The sequence below is a fragment of the Saccoglossus kowalevskii genome, chromosome 20 (genome assembly GCF_978046115.1).
Source record: "Saccoglossus kowalevskii chromosome 20, keSacKowa6.1, whole genome shotgun sequence".
In the NCBI taxonomy this organism is placed as follows: Eukaryota; Metazoa; Hemichordata; class Enteropneusta; family Harrimaniidae; genus Saccoglossus; species Saccoglossus kowalevskii.
The window spans coordinates 12,725,131-12,746,258 of NC_140660.1; the positions used below are offsets into that span (position 1 = coordinate 12,725,131).

At 40.6% G+C, this 21,128-nt stretch overlaps 1 protein-coding gene across 2 annotated transcripts in view; it reads right to left on the reverse strand.

Annotated features, from left to right (window-relative positions):
* Positions 1–246: 246 nt before the first annotated feature.
* The window catches only part of LOC100368089 (cytoplasmic aconitate hydratase), a 45,964-nt gene continuing 25,082 nt past the window's right edge, over positions 247–21,128 (reverse strand). For both annotated transcript variants that reach the window (XM_085494535.1, XM_085494534.1), the window contains 10 exons: positions 20,828–20,963; positions 19,616–19,700; positions 18,640–18,796; positions 16,545–16,669; positions 16,309–16,419; positions 15,206–15,348; positions 12,401–12,548; positions 8,255–8,377; positions 1,970–2,155; positions 247–397 (listed from right to left, as the gene is read on the reverse strand). In XM_085494535.1, the coding sequence (XP_085350661.1) occupies positions 281–397; positions 1,970–2,155; positions 8,255–8,377; positions 12,401–12,548; positions 15,206–15,348; positions 16,309–16,419; positions 16,545–16,669; positions 18,640–18,796; positions 19,616–19,700; positions 20,828–20,963 (1,331 nt within the window). In that variant the 3' untranslated portion in view covers positions 247–280. The remainder of the gene's footprint in view (positions 398–1,969; positions 2,156–8,254; positions 8,378–12,400; positions 12,549–15,205; positions 15,349–16,308; positions 16,420–16,544; positions 16,670–18,639; positions 18,797–19,615; positions 19,701–20,827; positions 20,964–21,128) is intronic.

Genomic DNA, 21,128 nt, shown 5'->3' on the forward strand with positions numbered 1-21,128 from the left:
AGACAAGCCAACATCAAGGCAGCCATTTTGACATTTGTGGGAGGTAAGTTGGTTCTGGGCCATTTCATATTCAGAATGAGGCTAGCTGTTCATTGTATCAGTTTTGTATTCAATAGAATCCTGGGTTTTTAGTTGCAATTTTATACTAAAAGAATTATTCTTAGTTTGAATTGTTAAGCTTTTAGAGGTCATAGCGACCACGAGTATTTTATAAATTTCCGCAGAATATTCAGTTACACACTCAGAAAATGTGACAGTACATTATTGACAATGTATTCATTCATTTTGCTAACATGCTTCTAATCATGTAATTTAAGATTCCACCGTGTTTGAAGTAGGTCAGTTCAACGTCTGTATCAAAACGTACCACAGCTTTGAATGTATTACCATTATCCAGCTAAAAAATAAAGACAAAAAACATTGGCTTAAGTTTACAGAGGATCAGACCAGCAGTGCGCCCCCGAAGTCAATATGACACACCAATGACATGCAAAGATTGGTTATGACGCAGCATGTTCCAATTCACTCGTCATTAGATAAACAAAAAATCATATATTGATAGCAAGCATAACAAGCTCTAAAGGCCATTTTGACATCAGAATGAGGCTAGTATGTCCTGGAGGATATTTTGACATCAGAATGAGGCTAGTATGTCCTGGTGGCCATTTTGACATCAGAATGAGGCTAGTGTGTCCTGGAGGATATTTTGAAATCAGAATGAGGCTAGTTTGTTCTGGTGGCCATTTTGAAATCAGAAAGAGGCTAGTGTAACCAGGTGGACATTTTGAAACCACAATGAGGCTCGTACGTCCTGGTGGCCATTTTGAGATCAGAAAGAGGCTAGTGTGCCCTGGTGGACATTTTGAAATCAGAATGAGGCTAGTGTAACCAGGTGGACATTTTGAAATCAGAATGAGGCTAGTGTGTCCTGGTGGAAAGTTTGAAAACACAATGAGGCTAGTATGTCCTGGTGGACATTTTGAAATCAGAATGAGGCTAGTATGTCCTGGGGGACATTTTGAAATCAGAATGAGGCTAGTATGTCCTGGTGGACATTTTGAAATCAGAATGAGGCTAGTATGTCCTGGTGGCCATTTTGAAATCAGAATGAGGCTAGTATGTCCTGGTGGACATTTTGAAACCACAATGAGGCTAGTGTGGCCTGGTGGACATTTTGAAATCAGAATGAGGCTAGTGTGTCCTGGTAGAAATTTTGAAATCAGAATAAGGCTAGTGTGCCCTGGTGGACATTTTGAAATCAGAATGAGGCTAGTGTGTCCTGGAAGATATTTTGAAATCAGAATGAGGCTAGTGTGTCCTGGTGGCCATTTTAAAATCAGATAGAGGCTAGTATGTCTTGGTGAACATTTTGAAACCACAATGAGGCTAGTATGTCCTGGTGGCCATTTTGAAATCAGAAAGAGGCTAGTGTAACCAGGTGGACATTTTGAAATCAGAAAGAGGCTAGTGTGTCTGGTGGACATTTTGAAATCAGAAAGAGGCTAGTGTCTCTGGTGGACATTTTGAAATAAAAAAGAGGCTAGTTTTTCTGGTGGCCATTTTGAAATCAAAAAGAGGCTAGTTTTTCTGGTGGCCATTTTGAAATCAGATAGAGGCTAGTGTAACCAGGAGGTGGTCATTTTGAAATCAGAATGAGGCTAGTGTGTTCTGGTGAGCACTTTAAAATCAGAATGAGGCTAGTATGTCCTGGTGGTCATTTTGAAATCAGAATGAGACTAGTATGTCCTGGTGGCCATTTTGTAATCAGAATGGGGCTAGTATGTCCTGGTGGCCATTTTGTAATCAGAATGAGGCTAGTATATTCTAGTGGCCATTTTGAAATCAGATTAAGGCCAGTGTAACCAGGTAGCCATTTTGAAATCTATTTTAAAATCAAAATTAAGCTTGGAGGTCCCAATAGCCATTTTGAAAGTAAAATTAAGCTCGTACGTATTACAAAAAGACAAACCTTGACATCCACAAGTTGTTTAGTTTTGATACCATCAGATATGTCAATACTATACAGTTCTTTACCAGTTAAACCAAGACTATCTGCAGTTTGTCCTTCAACAAACTGTAATGGTATAATTCCCATACCAACCAAATTACTACGATGAATACGTTCATATGACTCAGCAATCACAGCCTTAATACCCTAAGAAAAAAAATATAGATACCAATGATAAGATCAGAAACTAGGGTAGTCATACTTGAAAAATTGCCATTCCAACAACTGAATAACACAGTTGCCTTAACAGAATGAGGCTAGTCTTAGTCTGTTTTGGAAACCATTTAAACCCCGAATGGGGCTAGTCTGTTCTGGAACCATTTTAAACCCAGAATGGGGCTAGTCTGTTCTGGAAACCATTTTAAACCCAGAATAGGGCTAGTCTGCCCTGGAAACCATTTTAAACGCAGCATAGGGCTAGTCTGCCCTGGAAACCATTTTAAACCCAGAATAGGGCTAGTCTGTTCTGGAAACCATTTTAAACCCAGAATAGGGCTAGTCTGCCCTGGAAACCATTTTAAACGCAGCATAGGGCTAGTCTGCCCTGGAAACCATTTTAAACCCAGAATAGGGCTAGTCTGTTCTGGAAACCATTTTAAACCCAGAATAGGGCTAGTCTGCCCTGGAAACCATTTTAAACCCAGAATGGGGCTAATCTGATCTGGAAACCATTTTAAACCCAGAATGAAGCTAGTCTGTCCTGGAAACCATTTTAAACCCAGAATAGGGCTAGTCTGTCCTGGAAACCATTTTAAACCCAGAATGGGGCTAATCTGTCCTGGAAACCATTTTAAACCCAGAATAGGGCTAGTCTGCCCTGGAAACCATTTTAAACCCAGAATAGGGCTAGTCTGCCCTGGAAACCATTTTAAACCCAGAATGAAGCTAGTCTGTCCTGGAAACCATTTTAAACCCAGAATAGGGCTAGTCTGCCCTGGAAACCAATTTAAACCCAGAATAGGGCTAGTCTGCCCTAGAAACCATTTTAAACCCAGAATGAAGCTAGTCTGTCCTGGAAACCATTTTAAACCCAGAATAGGGCTAGTCTGTCCTGGAAACCATTTTAAACCCAGAATGGGGCTAGTCTGTCCTGGAAACCATTTTAAACGCAGAATAGGGCTAGTCTGTTCTGGAAACCATTTTAAACCCAGAATGGGGCTAGTCTGTCCTGGAAACCATTTTAAACCCAGAATAGGGCTAGTCTGTCCTGGAAACCATTTTAAACCCAGAATAGGGCTAGTCTGTCCTGGAAACCATTTTAAACGCAGAATAGGGCTAGTCTGCCCTGGAAACCATTTTAAACGCAGCATAGGGCTAGTCTGCCCTGGAAACCATTTTAAACCCAGAATAGGGCTAGTCTGTTCTGGAAACCATTTTAAACCCAGAATAGGGCTAGTCTGCCCTGGAAACCACTTTAAACGCAGCATAGGGCTAGTCTGCCCTGGAAACCATTGTAAACCCAGAATAGGGCTAGTCTGTTCTGGAAACCATTTTAAACCCAGAATAGGGCTAGTCTGCCCTGGAAACCATTTTAAACCCAGAATGGGGCTAATCTGATCTGGAAACCATTTTAAACCCAGAATGAAGCTAGTCTGTCCTGGAAACCATTTTAAACCCAGAATAGGGCTAGTCTGTCCTGGAAACCATTTTAAACCCAGAATGGGGCTAGTCTGTTCTGGAAACCATTTTAAACCCAGAATAGGGCTAGTCTGCCCTGGAAACCATTTTAAACCCAGAATAGGGCTAGTCTGCCCTGGAAACCATTTTAAACCCAGAATGAAGCTAGTCTGTCCTGGAAACCATTTTAAACCCAGAATAGGGCTAGTCTGCCCTGGAAACCATTTTAAACCCAGAATAGGGCTAGTCTGCCCTGGAAACCATTTTAAACCCAGAATGAAGCTAGTCTGTCCTGGAAACCATTTTAAACCCAGAATAGGGCTAGTCTGTCCTGGAAACCATTTTAAACCCAGAATGGGGCTAGTCTGTCCTGGAAACCATTTTAAACGCAGAATAGGGCTAGTCTGTTCTGGAAACCATTTTAAACCCAGAATAGGGCTAGTCTGTCCTGGAAACCATTTTAAACCCAGAATAGGGCTAGTCTGTCCTGGAAACCATTTTAAACGCAGAATAGGGCTAGTCTGTCCTGGAAACCATTTTGAACGCAGAATAGGGCTAGTCTGCCCTGGAAACCATTTTAAACCCAGAATAGGGCTAGTCTGTCCTGGAAACCATTTTAAACCCAGAATGGGGCTAGTCTGTCCTGGAAACCATTTTAAACCCAGAATAGGGCTAGTCTGCCCTGGAAACCATTTTAAACCCAGAATAGGGCTATAGTATGCCCTGGAAACCATTTTAAACCCAGAATGAAGCTAGTCTGTCCTGGAAACCATTTTAAACCCAGAATAGGGCTAGTCTGTCCTGGAAACCATTTTAAACCCAGAATGGGGCTAGTCTGTCCTGGAAACCATTTTAAACGCAGAATAGGGCTAGTCTGTCCTGGAAACCATTTTGAACGCAGAATAGGGCTAGTCTGCCCTGGAAACCATTTCAAACCCAGAATAGGGCTAGTCTGCCCTGGAAACCATTTTAAACCCAGAATAGGGCTAGTCTGCCCTGGAAACCATTTTAAACCCAGAATAGGGCTAGTCTGTCCTGGAAACCATTTTAAATGCAGAATAGGGCTAGTCTGCCCTGGAAACCATTTTAAACGCAGCATAGGGCTAGTCTGCCCTGGAAACCATTTTAAACCCAGAATAGGGCTAGTCTGTTCTGGAAACCATTTTAAACCCAGAATAGGGCTAGTCTGCCCTGGAAACCATTTTAAACGCAGCATAGGGCTAGTCTGCCCTGGAAACCATTTTAAACCCAGAATAGGGCTAGTCTGTTCTGGAAACCATTTTAAACCCAGAATAGGGCTAGTCTGCCCTGGAAACCATTTTAAACCCAGAATGGGGCTAATCTGATCTGGAAACCATTTTAAACCCAGAATGAAGCTAGTCTGTCCTGGAAACCATTTTAAACCCAGAATAGGGCTAGTCTGTCCTGGAAACCATTTTAAACCCAGAATGGGGCTAGTCTGTCCTGGAAACCATTTTAAACCCAGAATAGGGCTAGTCTGCCCTGGAAACCATTTTAAACCCAGAATGAAGCTAGTCTGTCCTGGAAACCATTTTAAACCCAGAATGGGGCTAGTCTGTCCTGGAAACCATTTTAAACCCAGATTAGGGCTAGTCTGCCCTGGAAACCATTTTAAACCCAGAATGAAGCTAGTCTGTCCTGGAAACCATTTTAAACCCAGAATAGGGCTAGTCTGCCCTGGAAACCATTTTAAACCCAGAATAGGGCTAGTCTGCCCTGGAAACCATTTTAAACCCAGAATGAAGCTAGTCTGTCCTGGAAACCATTTTAAACGCAGAATAGGGCTAGTCTGTTCTGGAAACCATTTTAAACCCAGAATAGGGCTAGTCTGCCCTGGAAACCATTTTAAACCCAGAATAGTGCTAGTCTGTCCTGGAAACCATTTTAAACCCAGAATAGGGCTAGTCTGTCCTGGAAACCATTTTAAACCCAGAATGGGGCTAGTCTGTCCTGGAAACCATTTTAAACCCAGAATAGGGCTAGTCTGCCCTGGAAACCATTTTAAACCCAGAATGAAGCTAGTCTGTCCTGGAAACCATTTTAAACCCAGAATGGGGCTAGTCTGTCCTGGAAACCATTTTAAACCCAGAATAGGGCTAGTCTGCCCTGGAAACCATTTTAAACCCAGAATGAAGCTAGTCTGTCCTGGAAACCATTTTAAACCCAGAATAGGGCTAGTCTGCCCTGGAAACCATTTTAAACCCAGAAAAGGGCTAGTCTGCCCTGGAAACCATTTTAAACCCAGAATGAAGCTAGTCTGTCCTGGAAACCATTTTAAACCCAGAATAGGGCTAGTCTGTCCTGGAAACCATTTTAAACCCAGAATGGGGCTAGTCTGTCCTGGAAACCATTTTAAACCCAGAATAGGGCTAGTCTGTCCTGGAAACCATTTTAAACGCAGAATAGGGCTAGTCTGTCCTGGAAACCATTTTAAACCCAGAATAGGGCTAGTCTGTCCTGGAAACCATTTTAAACGCAGAATAGGGCTAGTCTGTCCTGGAAACCATTTTGAACGCAGAATAGGGCTAGTCTGCCCTGGAAACCATTTTAAACCCAGAATAGGGCTAGTCTGTCCTGGAAACCATTTTAAACCCAGAATGGGGCTAGTCTGTCCTGGAAACCATTTTAAACCCAGAATGGGGCTAGTCTGTCCTGGAAACCATTTTAAACGCAGAATAGGGCTAGTCTGTTCTGGAAACCATTTTAAACCCAGAATAGGGCTAGTCTGCCCTGGAAACCATTTTAAACCCAGAATAGTGCTAGTCTGTCCTGGAAACCATTTTAAACCCAGAATAGGGCTAGTCTGTCCTGGAAACCATTTTAAACCCAGAATGGGGCTAGTCTGTCCTGGAAACCATTTTAAACCCAGAATGAAGCTAGTCTGTCCTGGAAACCATTTTAAACCCAGAATAGGGCTAGTCTGTCCTGGAAACCATTTTGAACGCAGAATAGGGCTAGTCTGCCCTGGAAACCATTTTAAACCCAGAATAGGGCTAGTCTGTCCTGGAAACCATTTTAAACCCAGAATGGGGCTAGTCTGTCCTGGAAACCATTTTAAACGCAGAATAGGGCTAGTCTGTTCTGGAAACCATTTTAAACCCAGAATGGGGCTAGTCTGCCCTGGAAACCATTTTAAACCCAGAATAGTGCTAGTCTGTCCTGGAAACCATTTTAAACCCAGAATAGGGCTAGTCTGTCCTGGAAACCATTTTAAACGCAAAATAGGGCTAGTCTGTCCTGGAAACCATTTTGAACGCAGAATAGGGCTAGTCTGCCCTGGAAACCATTTTAAACCCAGAATGAAGCTAGTCTGTCCTGGAAACCATTTTAAACCCAGAATGGGGCTAGTCTGTCCTGGAAACCATTTTAAACGCAGAATAGGGCTAGTCTGTCCTGGAAACCATTTTAAACCCAGAATAGGGCTAGTCTGTCCTGGAAACCATTTTAAACCCAGAATAGGGCTAGTCTGCCCTGGAAACCATTTTAAACCCAGAATAGGGCTAGTCTGTCCTGGAAACCATTTTAAACGCAGAATAGGGCTAGTCTGTCCTGGAAACCATTTTGAACGCAGAATAGGGCTAGTCTGCCCTGGAAACCATTTCAAACCCAGAATAAGGCTAGTCTGCCCTGGAAACCATTTCAAACCCAGAATGGGGCTAGTCTGCCCTGGAAACCATTTTAAACCCAGAATAGGGCTAGTCTGTTCTGGAAACCATTTTGAACCCAGAATAGGGCTAGTCTGCCCTGGAAACCATTTTAAACCCAGAATAGGGCTAGTCTGCCCTGGAAACCATTTTAAACCCAGAATAGGGCTAGTCTGCCCTGGAAACCATTTTAAACCCAGAATGGGGCTAGTCTGTTCTGGAAACCATTTTAAACCCAGAATAGGGCTAGTCTGTCCTGGAAACCATTTTGAACCCAGAATAGGGCTAGTCTGCCCTGGAAACCATTTAAAACCCAGAATAGGGCTAGTCTGCCCTGGAAACCATTTTAAACCCAGAATAGGGCTAGTCTGTTCTGGAAACCATTTTAAACCCAGAATAGGGCTAGTCTGTCCTGGAAACCATTTTAAACCCAGAATAGGGCTAGTCTGCCCTGGAAACCATTTTAAACCCAGAATGGGGCTAGTCTGTTCTGGAAACCATTTTGAACCCAGAATAGGGCTAGTCTGCCCTGGAAACCATTTTAAACCCAGAATAGGGCTAGTCTGCCCTGGAAACCATTTTAAACCCAGAATAGGGCTAGTCTGCCCTGGAAACCATTTTAAACCCAGAATAGGGCTAGTCTGTCCTGGAAACCATTTTAAACGCAGAATAGGGCTAGTCTGTCCTGGAAACCATTTTGAACGCAGAATAGGGCTAGTCTGTCCTGGAAACCATTTTAAACGCAGAATAGGGCTAGTCTGTCCTGGAAACCATTTTAAACCCAGAATAGGGCTAGTCTGCCCTGGAAACCATTTTAAACCCAGAATGGGGCTAGTCTGTTCTGGAAACCATTTTAAACCCAGAATAGGGCTAGTCTGCCCTGGAAACCATTTTGAATCCCGGAATGGCGCTAATCTGCCCTGAAAACAATTTTAAACCAGAAATGTCATAGAAAATAGTTTACCTGTAGGAATGGTCCTTTAGCTGCCCAATCCCTTGACGAGCCAGATCCATAGTCTTTACCAGCAATAATTATGAGAGGAACAGATTCTGCACGGTAACGTTCAGCAGCATCAAAAATATCCATCTACATCAAGAAAACAATTTGTATAAAAGCAATTTATATGTAAGGTTCCACAACATAAGACATCATTGTCTATTTGAGCATTATCAATTATATGTGAAGGTAATTGCACCAGTTGCTATAAGCTGCCAGTGTGCATCACAGGCTCCAGTCAATATTTACACATGGCTGCCAGTGTGTATCACAGGCTCCAGCATGTATGTATGGGGGTCTAAAAACTAACTCTGCGACGCGATTGTGCGACTCGCCGAATGTCGATTATTGCACTCTGCGACAGGATCGCAGTGTCACTCTGCGAAAAGCACGATTCCTATTGGTTGGTGGGTCGAACAGCGCGAATCCCAATGGTCGATGTTCACTGCATGACTTATAAAAAATTAAGTTTTAAACGGTACGGTAAAAAAAAGTGTGTAAACACTATGTACCGGCGACATGCCGCACTGTTCGGTGATCGGCAAGCACATGGAAGACAAATTGTGGGACCAAACAAATGACACATGGTTTACGGTGATTGGACACATCACACCGCTGGCTAGAAAAATTAAATAGTGTAACGTGCACGTTGGTCTTGGCTGCCTATTTACGGTGTAATGTTATCGCCATCTTGGAGTTGTAAGGCTTCGTCCTGACGACTATGCTCATTAGCATAGGCGGCAGCTTCAAAGCGAGTGGAACGCGAAGTACTTTTCACGCGTTCTGCAACGAATGTTGTACGTCAGCTTTGACTTTGTTGAGTGCATCAGGGAAAACAATTTGCATGCAGTGAAAAAAAAAATCATTCACGATGTGCAACGTTTTGCCATGACAGCAGTTGTTTGCAATCGTCTGCCTTCGTTTAGATCATAAACGGACGCCAAACTTGTGGTCTACGATCGATTAGCTGGTATTTTAACCAGAAATGAAATACGTTGTAACAGTTGTGAAAAGTAAACAAAAACGGCGTTGGTTTGTGGTATGAATGGAATTATTTTTGTATCATAATTTTCGAAGTCAGTATTACTGAAAATTATGGTTTATTTTTTTTAAATGAACGCCAAATTTCGGTGGTCCATATTCAATTGATCTTAATGTAGCGGGAAGGGATTTTATTTGTCTTGATTTTTCAATAGTTTATAAAACGGTTACTTTGTACCTTGATTCATCATCCCAGCTTTTCGAAATTTCTGAAAGACCAGTGCTCAAACGCTAACACTACTACAGTTTCGTTAATATTTGTATAATGTTTATAACATGTATATGTATACTACCGGTAATACTCTGTTGTTGACGATTCTGATAGAACGGGTGACAAGCTTCCTGTCGCAAACAATGCATATTAGTCTAACGTCCATTGTCAGTATTATTATCAGTCAAGACTTCGTCTGAGAAATCGTTTTATTTTCTAAGTCTATATTCTATTTTAATAACACCATCTTACCATGGAGGTAAAAAGAGACTAACGCAATAACGATGTAAAGAAAGAAAGAAAGAAAGAAAAGACGCCAATGACAAGACGAGGCAAAGAAAAATCTGCAATCAGGGTCATATTTACTAATTTAGACTTACCTACAGCCTGTTGTGATTCCGATATAAAATTACAGGACTTTTGCGTTCACCCCTCGTTTACCCAATTTATATTTATTTTTCAAGAATTTTTCATCTAGGTCATATTATGACCAACCTCGCGAGTGGTTCGAATGGGGCGATTAGGCTGAAATATTATTCGCATCAACGCGAAAGAGATTCAACTACTTAACTGATGACGACACAGATACGTGAGACCCTAGAGGGTCGGTGATCAGACGAGGGAGTACAGGAAATCTGTTTCTCCTCGACATCGGCCAAATAAACAAAGCCATCGTTTCCGTTTATGCAGAGAGCGTGCACTCATCTAATTTTAGTGTTGACACTGCCGTTTTAGTTTTCTATCTTCAGCAGTAGTTTCAGTCCATTCACATAGCTTTACGTTTTTGTTCTCTTAATATTCTTAATAAAACGATATTGATTGCCTAGAAACAGTTTGACCCGCTACACGTTTTATTTGGGAATTCAAAGTGATGAATATAGTCATAACAAATTATACTTGCTAATGAAAAAAAAATAACGTAACATAGTGTGAAACCATAGACCTTCTTAGAGGGTCTATGGTGAAACGTACTTCGCGCTCTACTCGCTTTAAAGCTGCCGCCTATGCTAATGAGCAATGTTGCGGACGAAGCCTTACAACTGCAAGATGGCGTTAATGTTACCAGCTCCCTGATGTTACACCATAATAAGGCATCCAACACCAACGTGCATGTGTTTTGTAACCCCTTTCACCCCCTCCGGGGGATGTTATATATGTTAATTATTCAATGTTAAATACTTGCTGATTACCGAAACGTGCGGCATGTCGTCGGTAAATACTTGTTTACCGTAGTTCGCGAGCAGTCGGCGAAATAACCATTTAAAACTAAACATTTCTATAAGGCATGCTGTGTACCCTTACATTGATCGACCATCGAGATTCGCGCTTTTCGACCAACCAACCAACCAATGGGAATCGTGCTCTTCGCAGAGTGACACTGCGATCCTGTCGCAGAGTGCAATAATCGACATTCGACAAGTCGCACAATCGCGTCGCAGAGTTAGTTTTTTGACCCCCATACATACCTCGCTCCAGTCAATATTTACACATGGCTGCCAGTGTGCATCACAGGCTCCAGTCAATATGTACACATGGCTGTCAGTGTGCATCACAGGCTCCAGTCAATATTCACACAGAGCTGCCAGTGTGCATCACAGGCTCCAGTCAATATTTACACATGGCTGCCAGTGTGCATCACAGGCTCCAGTCAATATTTACACATGGCTGCCGGTGTGCATCACAGGCTCCAGTCAATATTTACACATGGCTGCCAGTGTGCATCACAGGCTCCAGTCAATATTTACACATGGCTGCCAGTGTGCATCACAGGCTCCAGTCAATATTTACACATGGCTGCCGGTGTGCATCACAGGCTCCAGTCAATATTTACACATGGCTGCCTGTGTGCATCACAGGCTCCAGTCAATATTTACACATGGCTGCTAGTGTGCATCACAGGCCCCAGTCAATATTTACACATGGCTGCCAGTGTGCATCACAGGCTCCAGTCAATATTTACACATGGCTGCCAGTGTGCATCACAGGCTCCAGTCAATATTTACACATGGCTGCCAGTGTGCATCACAGGCTCCAGTCAATATTTACACATGGCTGCCCGTGTGCATCACAGGCTCCAGTCAATATTTACACATGGCTGCCAGTGTGCATCACAGGCTCCAGTCAATATTTACACATGGCTGCCAGTGTGCATCACAGGCTCCAGTCAATATTTACACATGGCTGCCTGTGTGCATTACAGGCTCCAGTCAATATTTACACATGGCAGCCAGTGTGCATCACAGGCTCCAGTCAATATTTACACATGGCTGCCAATGTGCATCACAGGCTTCAGTCAATATTTACAGACCTGCCAGTGTGCATCACAGGCTCCAGTCAATATTTACACATGGCTGCCAGTGTGCATTACAGGCTCCAGTCAATATTTACACATGACTGCCAGGGTGCGTCACAGGCTCCAGTCAATATTTACATATGGCTGCCAGTGTGCATTACAGGCTTCAGTCAATATTTACACATGACTGCCAGGGTGCATCACAGGCTCTAGTCAATATTTACACATGGCTGCCTGTGTGCATCACAGGCTCCAGAGCTGCCAGTGTTCATCACAGGCTCCAGTCAATAATTACACATGGCTGCCTGTGTGCATCACAGGCTCCAGAGCTGCCAGTGTGCATCACAGGTTCCAGTCAATAATTACACATGGCTGCAAGTGTGCATCACAGGCTCCAGTCAATATTTACACATGGCTGGCAGTGTGCATCACAGGCTCCAGTCAATTTTCACACACGGCTGCCAGTGTACATCACAGGCTCCAGTCAATTTTCACACACGGCTGCCAGTGTACATCACAGGCTCCGGTCAATATTTACATACAGCAGCCAGTGTGTATCAGTACCTACCTGCTCACCAGATGGTATATGCAAAGTTTTTGGAGCTGCTTTACCAATGAACTTATTGAGTAATCTTATATTAGCAAATGTTCCTCTAGCCATGACAGCATCATTACCACGACGACTACCATAGGAATTGAACTCACGGGCAGTCAACCTAGAAAAACATAGAACAACAATATTATTTGAGCAGGTATGCTTAAATACAAATGGAAGTAAATTGCACCTTTTTGTTTAGACTAGACAAAATGATTGCTGAGATATAATTGAGGGGTAGATACTCGGAAGACTTGTTTTGCTATGTTTTGCCATGGCATTTCAGGTTAACGAGACAACAGAAGAAAGTGCAACACTATTTGAGTAAACACAAGTTTCCTGGCTTTCTCTATATGAACAAAAACTCAATTTGCCATTTTCAGCGAGTCTATTGAGAGTATTTGTAACTGTTTCTACTGTGGATGCGTGAATAAAAGAAACACCTAATTATGCTCCAGTCAATGTCAACCCCTACCCTCCCCTCCTCGGGGTTTAGTGGGGGATTTGGAAATTGTTGGAAATTTGGAAATTGGATTGTTGTAAAATTTGCGAAATGCCCCACCTCCTGGGGCAAGATGGATAGGCAAATCCCCAACCAAAACAAACCCCCACATTTCTTCCACCGATCGTCACTGTCCGCCATGCTTGCTATCAGCAGAGTACTAGCGATGCTAGCAATGACGGGACACGAAACACGGCTATTACCCCACCTCCACAGGCACAGTTTGGCAATAAACCCTGTCTAATGCCCCACATTTGTCCCGTATCGCCCGAGGTGGGAGGGGTCGGGGTTGACATTGACTGGAGCATTACCAACATTGTCAGCAAACTTGCTAACGAATCATATGTACCGATTCAAACTGGCATCTGGAGATCATTATCCCATTTTCAATAGAAGGCCAAGATGCTTTTAGAGAGGGGCTTGATTGGTGCATGAATTTTCCATAATAACTTTTATTGTTAAATTCTCAAGTTGAGTTCAGTATTTAATATTTAAAATAGCTCAAAATGAGAAAAAATACAAAAAAATTAGCATAAAGTAATGACTTGAGTGAGCCACCATTTCCTCTTTTTGAGACTAAGGGGCCCAAAGTGTTTCAAATTGATAACGATCTCCAGACATCAACACAGACGATTCGTTAGCAAGTTTGCTGACGATGTTGGTAATTAGGTGTACCTTTCATTCACACGTCCACAGTAAGAATTGCAGAGAAACAATAATATTGATCTCGTATTCACTCTATTAAGTTTGCTTTGGATACACAAAAAAACAATAGTGGCAATAGTGTTTATAAAAAAGTTTGACAGCCAGATTCAAAATTAGAAGAATGAAAGTTAAGCAAAGACAAGGTCCTTAAATTGTGTTTACTGACCATTACTATGTGCTACATTTTACCCAGCAGTTGTATTGGTAGGGGATATACTCCCCCTCTATCAGCAAGGTACCTAGAAGCTGGACTAGTACGGATATACTCCCCCTCTATCAGCAAGGTACCTAGAAGCTGGACTAGTATGAGATATGCTCACCCTCTTTCAGCAAGGTACCTAGAAGCTGGACTAGTACGGATATACTCACCCTCTTTCAGCAAGGTACCTAGAAGCTGGACTAGTACGAGATATACTCGCCCTCTTTCAGCAAGGTACCTAGAAGCTGGACTAGTACGGATATACTCGCCCTCTTTCAGCAAGGTACCTAGAAGCTGGACTAGTACGGATATACTCACCCTCTTTCAGCAAGGTACCTAGCATCTGGACTAGTACGGATATACTCACCCTCTTTCAGCAAGGTACCTAGCAGCTGGACTAGTACGGGATATACTCACCCTCTTTCAGCAAGGTACCTACATGTAGCATCTGGACTAGTATGAGATATACTCACCCTCTTTCAGCAAGGTACCTCGCATCTGGACTAGTATGAGATATACTCACCCTCTTTCAGCAAGGTACCTAGCATCTGGACTAGTACGGGATATACTCACCCTCTTTCAGCAAGGTACCTAGCAGCTGGACTAGTACGGGATATACTCACCCTCTTTCAGCAAGGTACCTACATGTAGCATCTGGACTAGTATGAGATATACTCACCCTCTTTCAGCAAGGTACCTAGCATCTGGACTAGTATGAGATATACTCACCCTCTTTCAGCAAGGTACCTAGCATCTGGACTAGTACGGGATATACTCACCCTCTTTCAGCAAGGTACCTAGCATCTGGACTAGTACGGGATATACTCACCCTCTTTCAGCAAGGTACCTAGCATCTGGACTAGTACGGATATACTCTCCCTCTATCAGCAAGGTACCTAGAAGCTGGACTAGTACGGATATACTCACCCTCTATCAGCGAGGTACCTAGCAGCTGGACTAGTACTGATATACTCACCCTCTCTTAGCAAGGTACCTAGCATCTGGACTAGTACGGATATACTCACCCTCTTTCAGCAAGGTACCTAGCAGCTGGACTAGTACGGGATATACTCACCCTCTTTCAGCAAGGTATCTAGAAGCTGGACTAGTACGGGATATACTCGCCCTCTATCAGCGAGGTACCTTGCATCTGGACTAGTACGAATATACTCACCCTCTTTCAGCAAGGTACCTAGCAGCTGGACTAGTACGGGATATACTCACCCTCTTTCAGCAAGGTACCTAGCATCTGGACTCGTATGGGATATACTCACCCTCTTTCAGCAAGGTACCTTGCATCTGGACTAGTACGGATATACTCGCCCTCTTTCAGCAAGGTACCTTGCATCTGGACTAGTACGGATATACTCACCCTCTTTCAGCAAGGTACCTAGCAGCTGGACTAGTACGGGATATACTGCCTGCAGGTGATATATGGTCGGTAGTGACAGAATCTCCCAAATACAGCAAGACACGTGCATTAGATACACCACTCACAGGAGATACTTCTTTCGTCTGCAATTAATTGAATGCACAGATGTTTTATTTTATGAGTAATTCTACAGTTGAGAAATAATTATTCATTTAAGACTCCAACATGTCATTGTCATTGCCAGTTGCAGTCAAATAAAAAACCTGCTTTCAATACATCAGTATGTGTGTATTAAGCTGTAATACAATGCTAGAAAGAGCCAGTTCTCGATTTTATATCATTTGGGAAATTAGAACCCATGAGAGATTTTAGTATTTACAAAAGAGAGCAAAGTGATTGTCGCCTAGCAACAGTACCGTGAGGAATGATGGGGAAGTGAATGCACAACTATATCTAGCAGTAGACTTAATTCTACAAATTCAACAGAAGAACTGTCAATTACTGTAAAATACTTTATTTTAGCAGGAATTAATTTTTCGCTGCAAATGACTTTTTGGGTGTTTTGTACAAAATTTATTTTCACTGATTTTTGACTAGTTGATTGTGAAGTATAGGAAAAAAGGTATATTCACTGGATTTCATTTTCACAAAATCATCCTATCAACGAAAATAAATTCCATGTGCAAATAAAGTCTTTTACAGTACCTCACCAAAATTTGTCTGCACTTTTTTTTTTTGTGTTCTTTAATATTTCTGGAAATAAACCCCAATTTTTGAACCAACAGACAAAATTTTAGTCAATTTCCAGGTCCAGGTTTTACTCAAAAACTATTTTCTGAAGGATAGTGCAGATCTCGCATCAGGACAAAAATTTCCTGTGTCATGCCTGGCCAAGTTGGCTCAGTTTACAGCAATAACAACAAAACATGTTTTTAAATCATTTTGTGTGTTTGTGGTCATGTCAGGGTAAAATTGTAATTTCTATAAAGTATATGATAAAACCTTTATGGACTGGATACAGGTTTTGCTACCCTTTGGGCTCCAAAAGCTCTCTCCAGTCCATACAGATTAATACAGTAACAGAAAATTAAAGATATTCTCACCATTGTTTCAAAGAATGGTGGTGATTTGATGTAAGTTGATTTGGCATCCCACGGGTAGAGCTGGCTATCTGGGGCATTTAGAGTGTTCCATCGAGGTGTTCCTTCACCTTTCTAAAAAAAAAAACATACGAAAGAACAAATGAGACTATTAGCCACTTACTCGGATGCAGTTAATGAAGATGAATTAATAACGTTGCCGGCCTATTTTAGTCAAATATACAGATGAGTAGGCTCACCTCAATTTTAGAATATACTTCTTTGAACATAGAAGGAATAACAAACTGTCTCTCTACTTCGTGAATTTCAGATCTTGTAGGCCAGATATCACGTAAAAATACGTCTTTACCATCACTGTTCACTCCTATGAAATAAAATTGTCAAAAACAATGTATTAAAAAATCATTATTTAATTCAAAATATTCTTTAGAAAACTAACCAGTGACATTCCTCTTCATTAATGCCTAGATACACTGCTAGTAATATATTTCATATTTACACAAACATCACACACACTACTGTACTATGCTAGTAATATCTCATTACCTATTCAGATTTATGCAAACATCACACACTATGGGATGTCATAGATATCTATATGACATTCCACTCACTATATGCCTAGGTACAATGCTAGTAATATCTCATTACCTATTCAGATTTATGCAAACATCACACACTATGGGATGTCATAGATATCTATATGACATTCTACTCACTATATGCCTAGGTATAATGCTAGTAATATCTCATTACCTATTCAGATTTATGCAAACATCACACACTATGGGATGTCATAGATATCTATATGACATTCTACTCACTATATGCCTAGGTACAATGCTAGTAATATCTCATTACCTATTCAGATTTATGCAAACATCACATACTATGGGATGTCATAGATATCTATATGACATTCTACTCACTATATGCCTAGGTACTATGCTAGTAATATCTCATTATCTATTCAGATTTATGCAAACATCACACACTATGGGATGTCAAAGATATCTATATGACATTCTACTCACTATATGCCTAGGTACTATGCTAGTAATATCTCATAACCTATTCAGATGTATGCAAACATCACACACTATGGGATGTCATAGTCATCTATGTGACATTCCACTAACTATATGCCTAGGTACTATGCTAGTAATATCTCATAACCTATTCAGATTTATGCAAACATCACACACTATGGGATGTCATAGTCATCTATGTGACATTCCACTAACTATATGCCTAGGTACTATGCTAGTAATATCTCATAACCTATTCAGATGTATGCAAACATCACACACTATGGGATGTCATAGTCATCTATGTGACATTCTACTCACTATATGCCTAGGTACTATGCTAGTAATATCTCATTACCTATTCAGATTTATGCAAACATCACACACTATGGGATGTCATAGACATCTATGTGACATTCCACTCACCATATGCCTAGGTACTATGCTAGTAATATCTCATTATCTATTTAGATTTATGCAAACATCACACACTATGGGATGTCATAGTCATCTATGTGACATTCTACTCACTATATGCCTAGGTACTATGCTAGTAATATCTCATTATCTATTCAGATTTATGCAAACATCACACACTATGGGATGTCATAGTCATCTATGTGACATTCCACTAACTATATGCCTAGGTACTATGCTAGTAATATCTCATTATCTATTCAGATTTATGCAAACATCACACACTATGGGATGTCATAGTCATCTATGTGACATTCCACTAACTATATGCCTAGGTACTATGCTAGTAATATCTCATTATCTATTCAGATTTATGCAAACATCACACACTATGGGATGTCATAGTCATCTATGTGACATTCCACTAACTATATGCCTAGGTACAATGCTAGTAATATCTCATTACCTATTTAGATTTATGCAAACATCACACACTATGGGATTTCATAGACATCTATATGACATTCTACTCGCTATATGCCTAGGTACAGTGCTAGTAATATCACATTACCTATTCAGATTTATGCAAACATCACACACTATGGGATGTCATAGATATCTATGTGACATTCCACTACCTATATGCCTAGGTACAGTGCTAGTAATATCTCATTATCTATTCAGATTTATGCAAACGTCCTACACTATCTTACACTACACTATGTCCGTAACATTTTGAGATAGCAAATCAAATTTACGATCCATTACTAACAAACAAGTCAATCTCAATGTTAGTTAACATTCAGTAATACTATGGTAAGCTATATTGTAAAAAAAACAAGAAAAGTGGCAGGGCATCTATAGTTTTACTATGTTTTCACTATCTTACCTATAGGTTCCACTTCAAAATCAATAGAGACAGTACCAGCGATAGCATATGCAATAACTAACAGAGGAGATGCCAAGTAATTGGCCCTCGTCAGAGGATGAATACGCCCCTCAAAATTACGATTACCGCTTAGCACACCACAGGTCACCAAATCACCCTACAAAATTAAAAGTACATAAACTGTTGATAGAGACATTTGACAATTAAAATCACTTGTTTATACTATTTTCTGTACTATTTAAATCATGATCATGTGATGTTCCTTGCCGCAAAGAGTTGTTTATGTTTCGTGATCATCAACTGACCATTATTCACAGAGATAAGAACACCATTTAAATGGTTTGATGACTGTCACAAATTGGTGAATTTTGAATAATCAAATTGTCAGTGCCGATACATGTAGCTTAAAGCGCGGTAGTCGTCGCGCTACGCATGTGCCACATTTGTGTTGATAAACATTGATTTTCCCACAATCCAATGCGATCTTTAAATGGAAATCACAAGTATGAGGTTTGACCTTGGCACGACTTGCACTGATTACCGCCGGCGACTCCTTCCAATAACATAAAAATTACTTAAAGCTTAGAAACGTGTCAGTTCGTACTCGTTGATCTGCGCAACAGTCAAAGTCGCCATCTTTGTTTATACGAGTCCCATATATCTCGCACATGCAGTGGCTACCGCGCTTTAATTTGTAGTCAGTTTTTCACATATTTAGAGATGTCAGTGCATTATACATATTTATCATGCCATTATAGATTATGACAACCACAGACATTCCAGTACATCCATTGGGCAATTCCAAACAGTTTTGATACCAATGTGCAGTGTACAGTCATCTGATTTCAAGTTGTTCAGTACTGGTAATGGATAAAAGACATTTAGTAATTCTATCTAATGACACTTTTCTAGTTGCCATGCATTTTTACTTAAGTAACGTATTTTTAATTATGTAAAAGGTATAAATTAGTCTTACTTTTTCTATTGCGTCTGCAACAACTTCTGGTAGGGGTCCACTATTACCAATACAGGTCATACAACCATAACCAACAATATCAAAACTATGAAAATAAATGCAAATGAGGTTTAACAATTCAAGGAAAGTATGTAAATGAGGTTTAACATACAAAGATGGAATGCAAATGAGGTTTAACATACAGATGGTATGCAAATTAGGTTTAACATACAGATGGTATGCAAATTAGGTTTAACATACAAAGATGATATGCAAATGAGGTTTAACATACAGATGGTATGCAAATGTGGTTTAACATACAAAGATGGAATGAAAATGAGGTTTAACATACAGATGGTATGAAAATGAGGTTTAACATACAAAGATGGTATGCAAATCAGGTTTAACATACAGATGGTATGAAAATGAGGTTTAACATACAAAGATGGTATGCAAATCAGGTTTAACATACAGATGGTATGAAAATGAGGTTTTGAGGGTTATTACAAAATAAACATTTGATTTCACAAAATTGAGTACAAACTAAGTGTTGCAATATCAACATATCTAAAGGTCAAGATTCAAACAGTGGAGGCAATATATTTGCAGAGCTATGACTACATTTTTCAACATACAGACAGAAAATTTATCAATTTCAAAAACACTGCACCCTCAAACATGCAATATTCAACTGAAAACAATCTGAGACCCCTTTAACCTTTTCACCACCCTGTTTTCATCACAAATTCACAGTTTTGTTTACAGTCTGTATTTTTCTTCACAAGATTGAGAAAAAAAAAGCCAAATTTTTTAGATAAATTGACCCAAATCTTGTCAGTTGGTTCAAAAATTGAGGGTTCATTTCCAGAAATATTGAAGAAATACAAGAAAACAAGCAGCCTATTGGCTGAGATAGCTCCACTTTTAGCAATGCACATTTCAAAGAACTAAAGATATCATTAGAAAATGAACAATATGTATAGTATCGGACTTGCTGTTTTCACCAAAAATTACATAAATATTTATCAAAATTATAGAATTGAAGATATGATCATGAAATAAACAAATCTAAGAGAAGTCTACCCAAAGTACATGTACACCAAGTATCAAAGCATTCAGGCCTTTAGTTTTCAAGAAGATGACGAAAAAGTAAAAATTTGACACTGACGGCAACCACTGGATAAGCTCATATGAAAAGAAATTAGTACAGCTCTTACCCAGACAACGACTTACCCTAGTTTTGTTAAGTATGATGAAACACCACTTTCTTGTAAATAATAAGTGACAACACCACTACCTGGGGACAGACTTGTTTTTACATAGGATGGAACTGATAAACCAGCTTCCACTGCTTTCTTTGCCAGTATCCCTAATAAGGCAATAATTATGCAAATATACTCATTAATATGCAAGAACATATTGACATATCTCTAACAGTGTATGCATGGTCCTGATGTTAAGATTTTATTCAGAATCTTGTCCAGTTAGTGAGCTTTGACCTCCATACTGAGTCTTTGTCTAACTCTGCCATGGT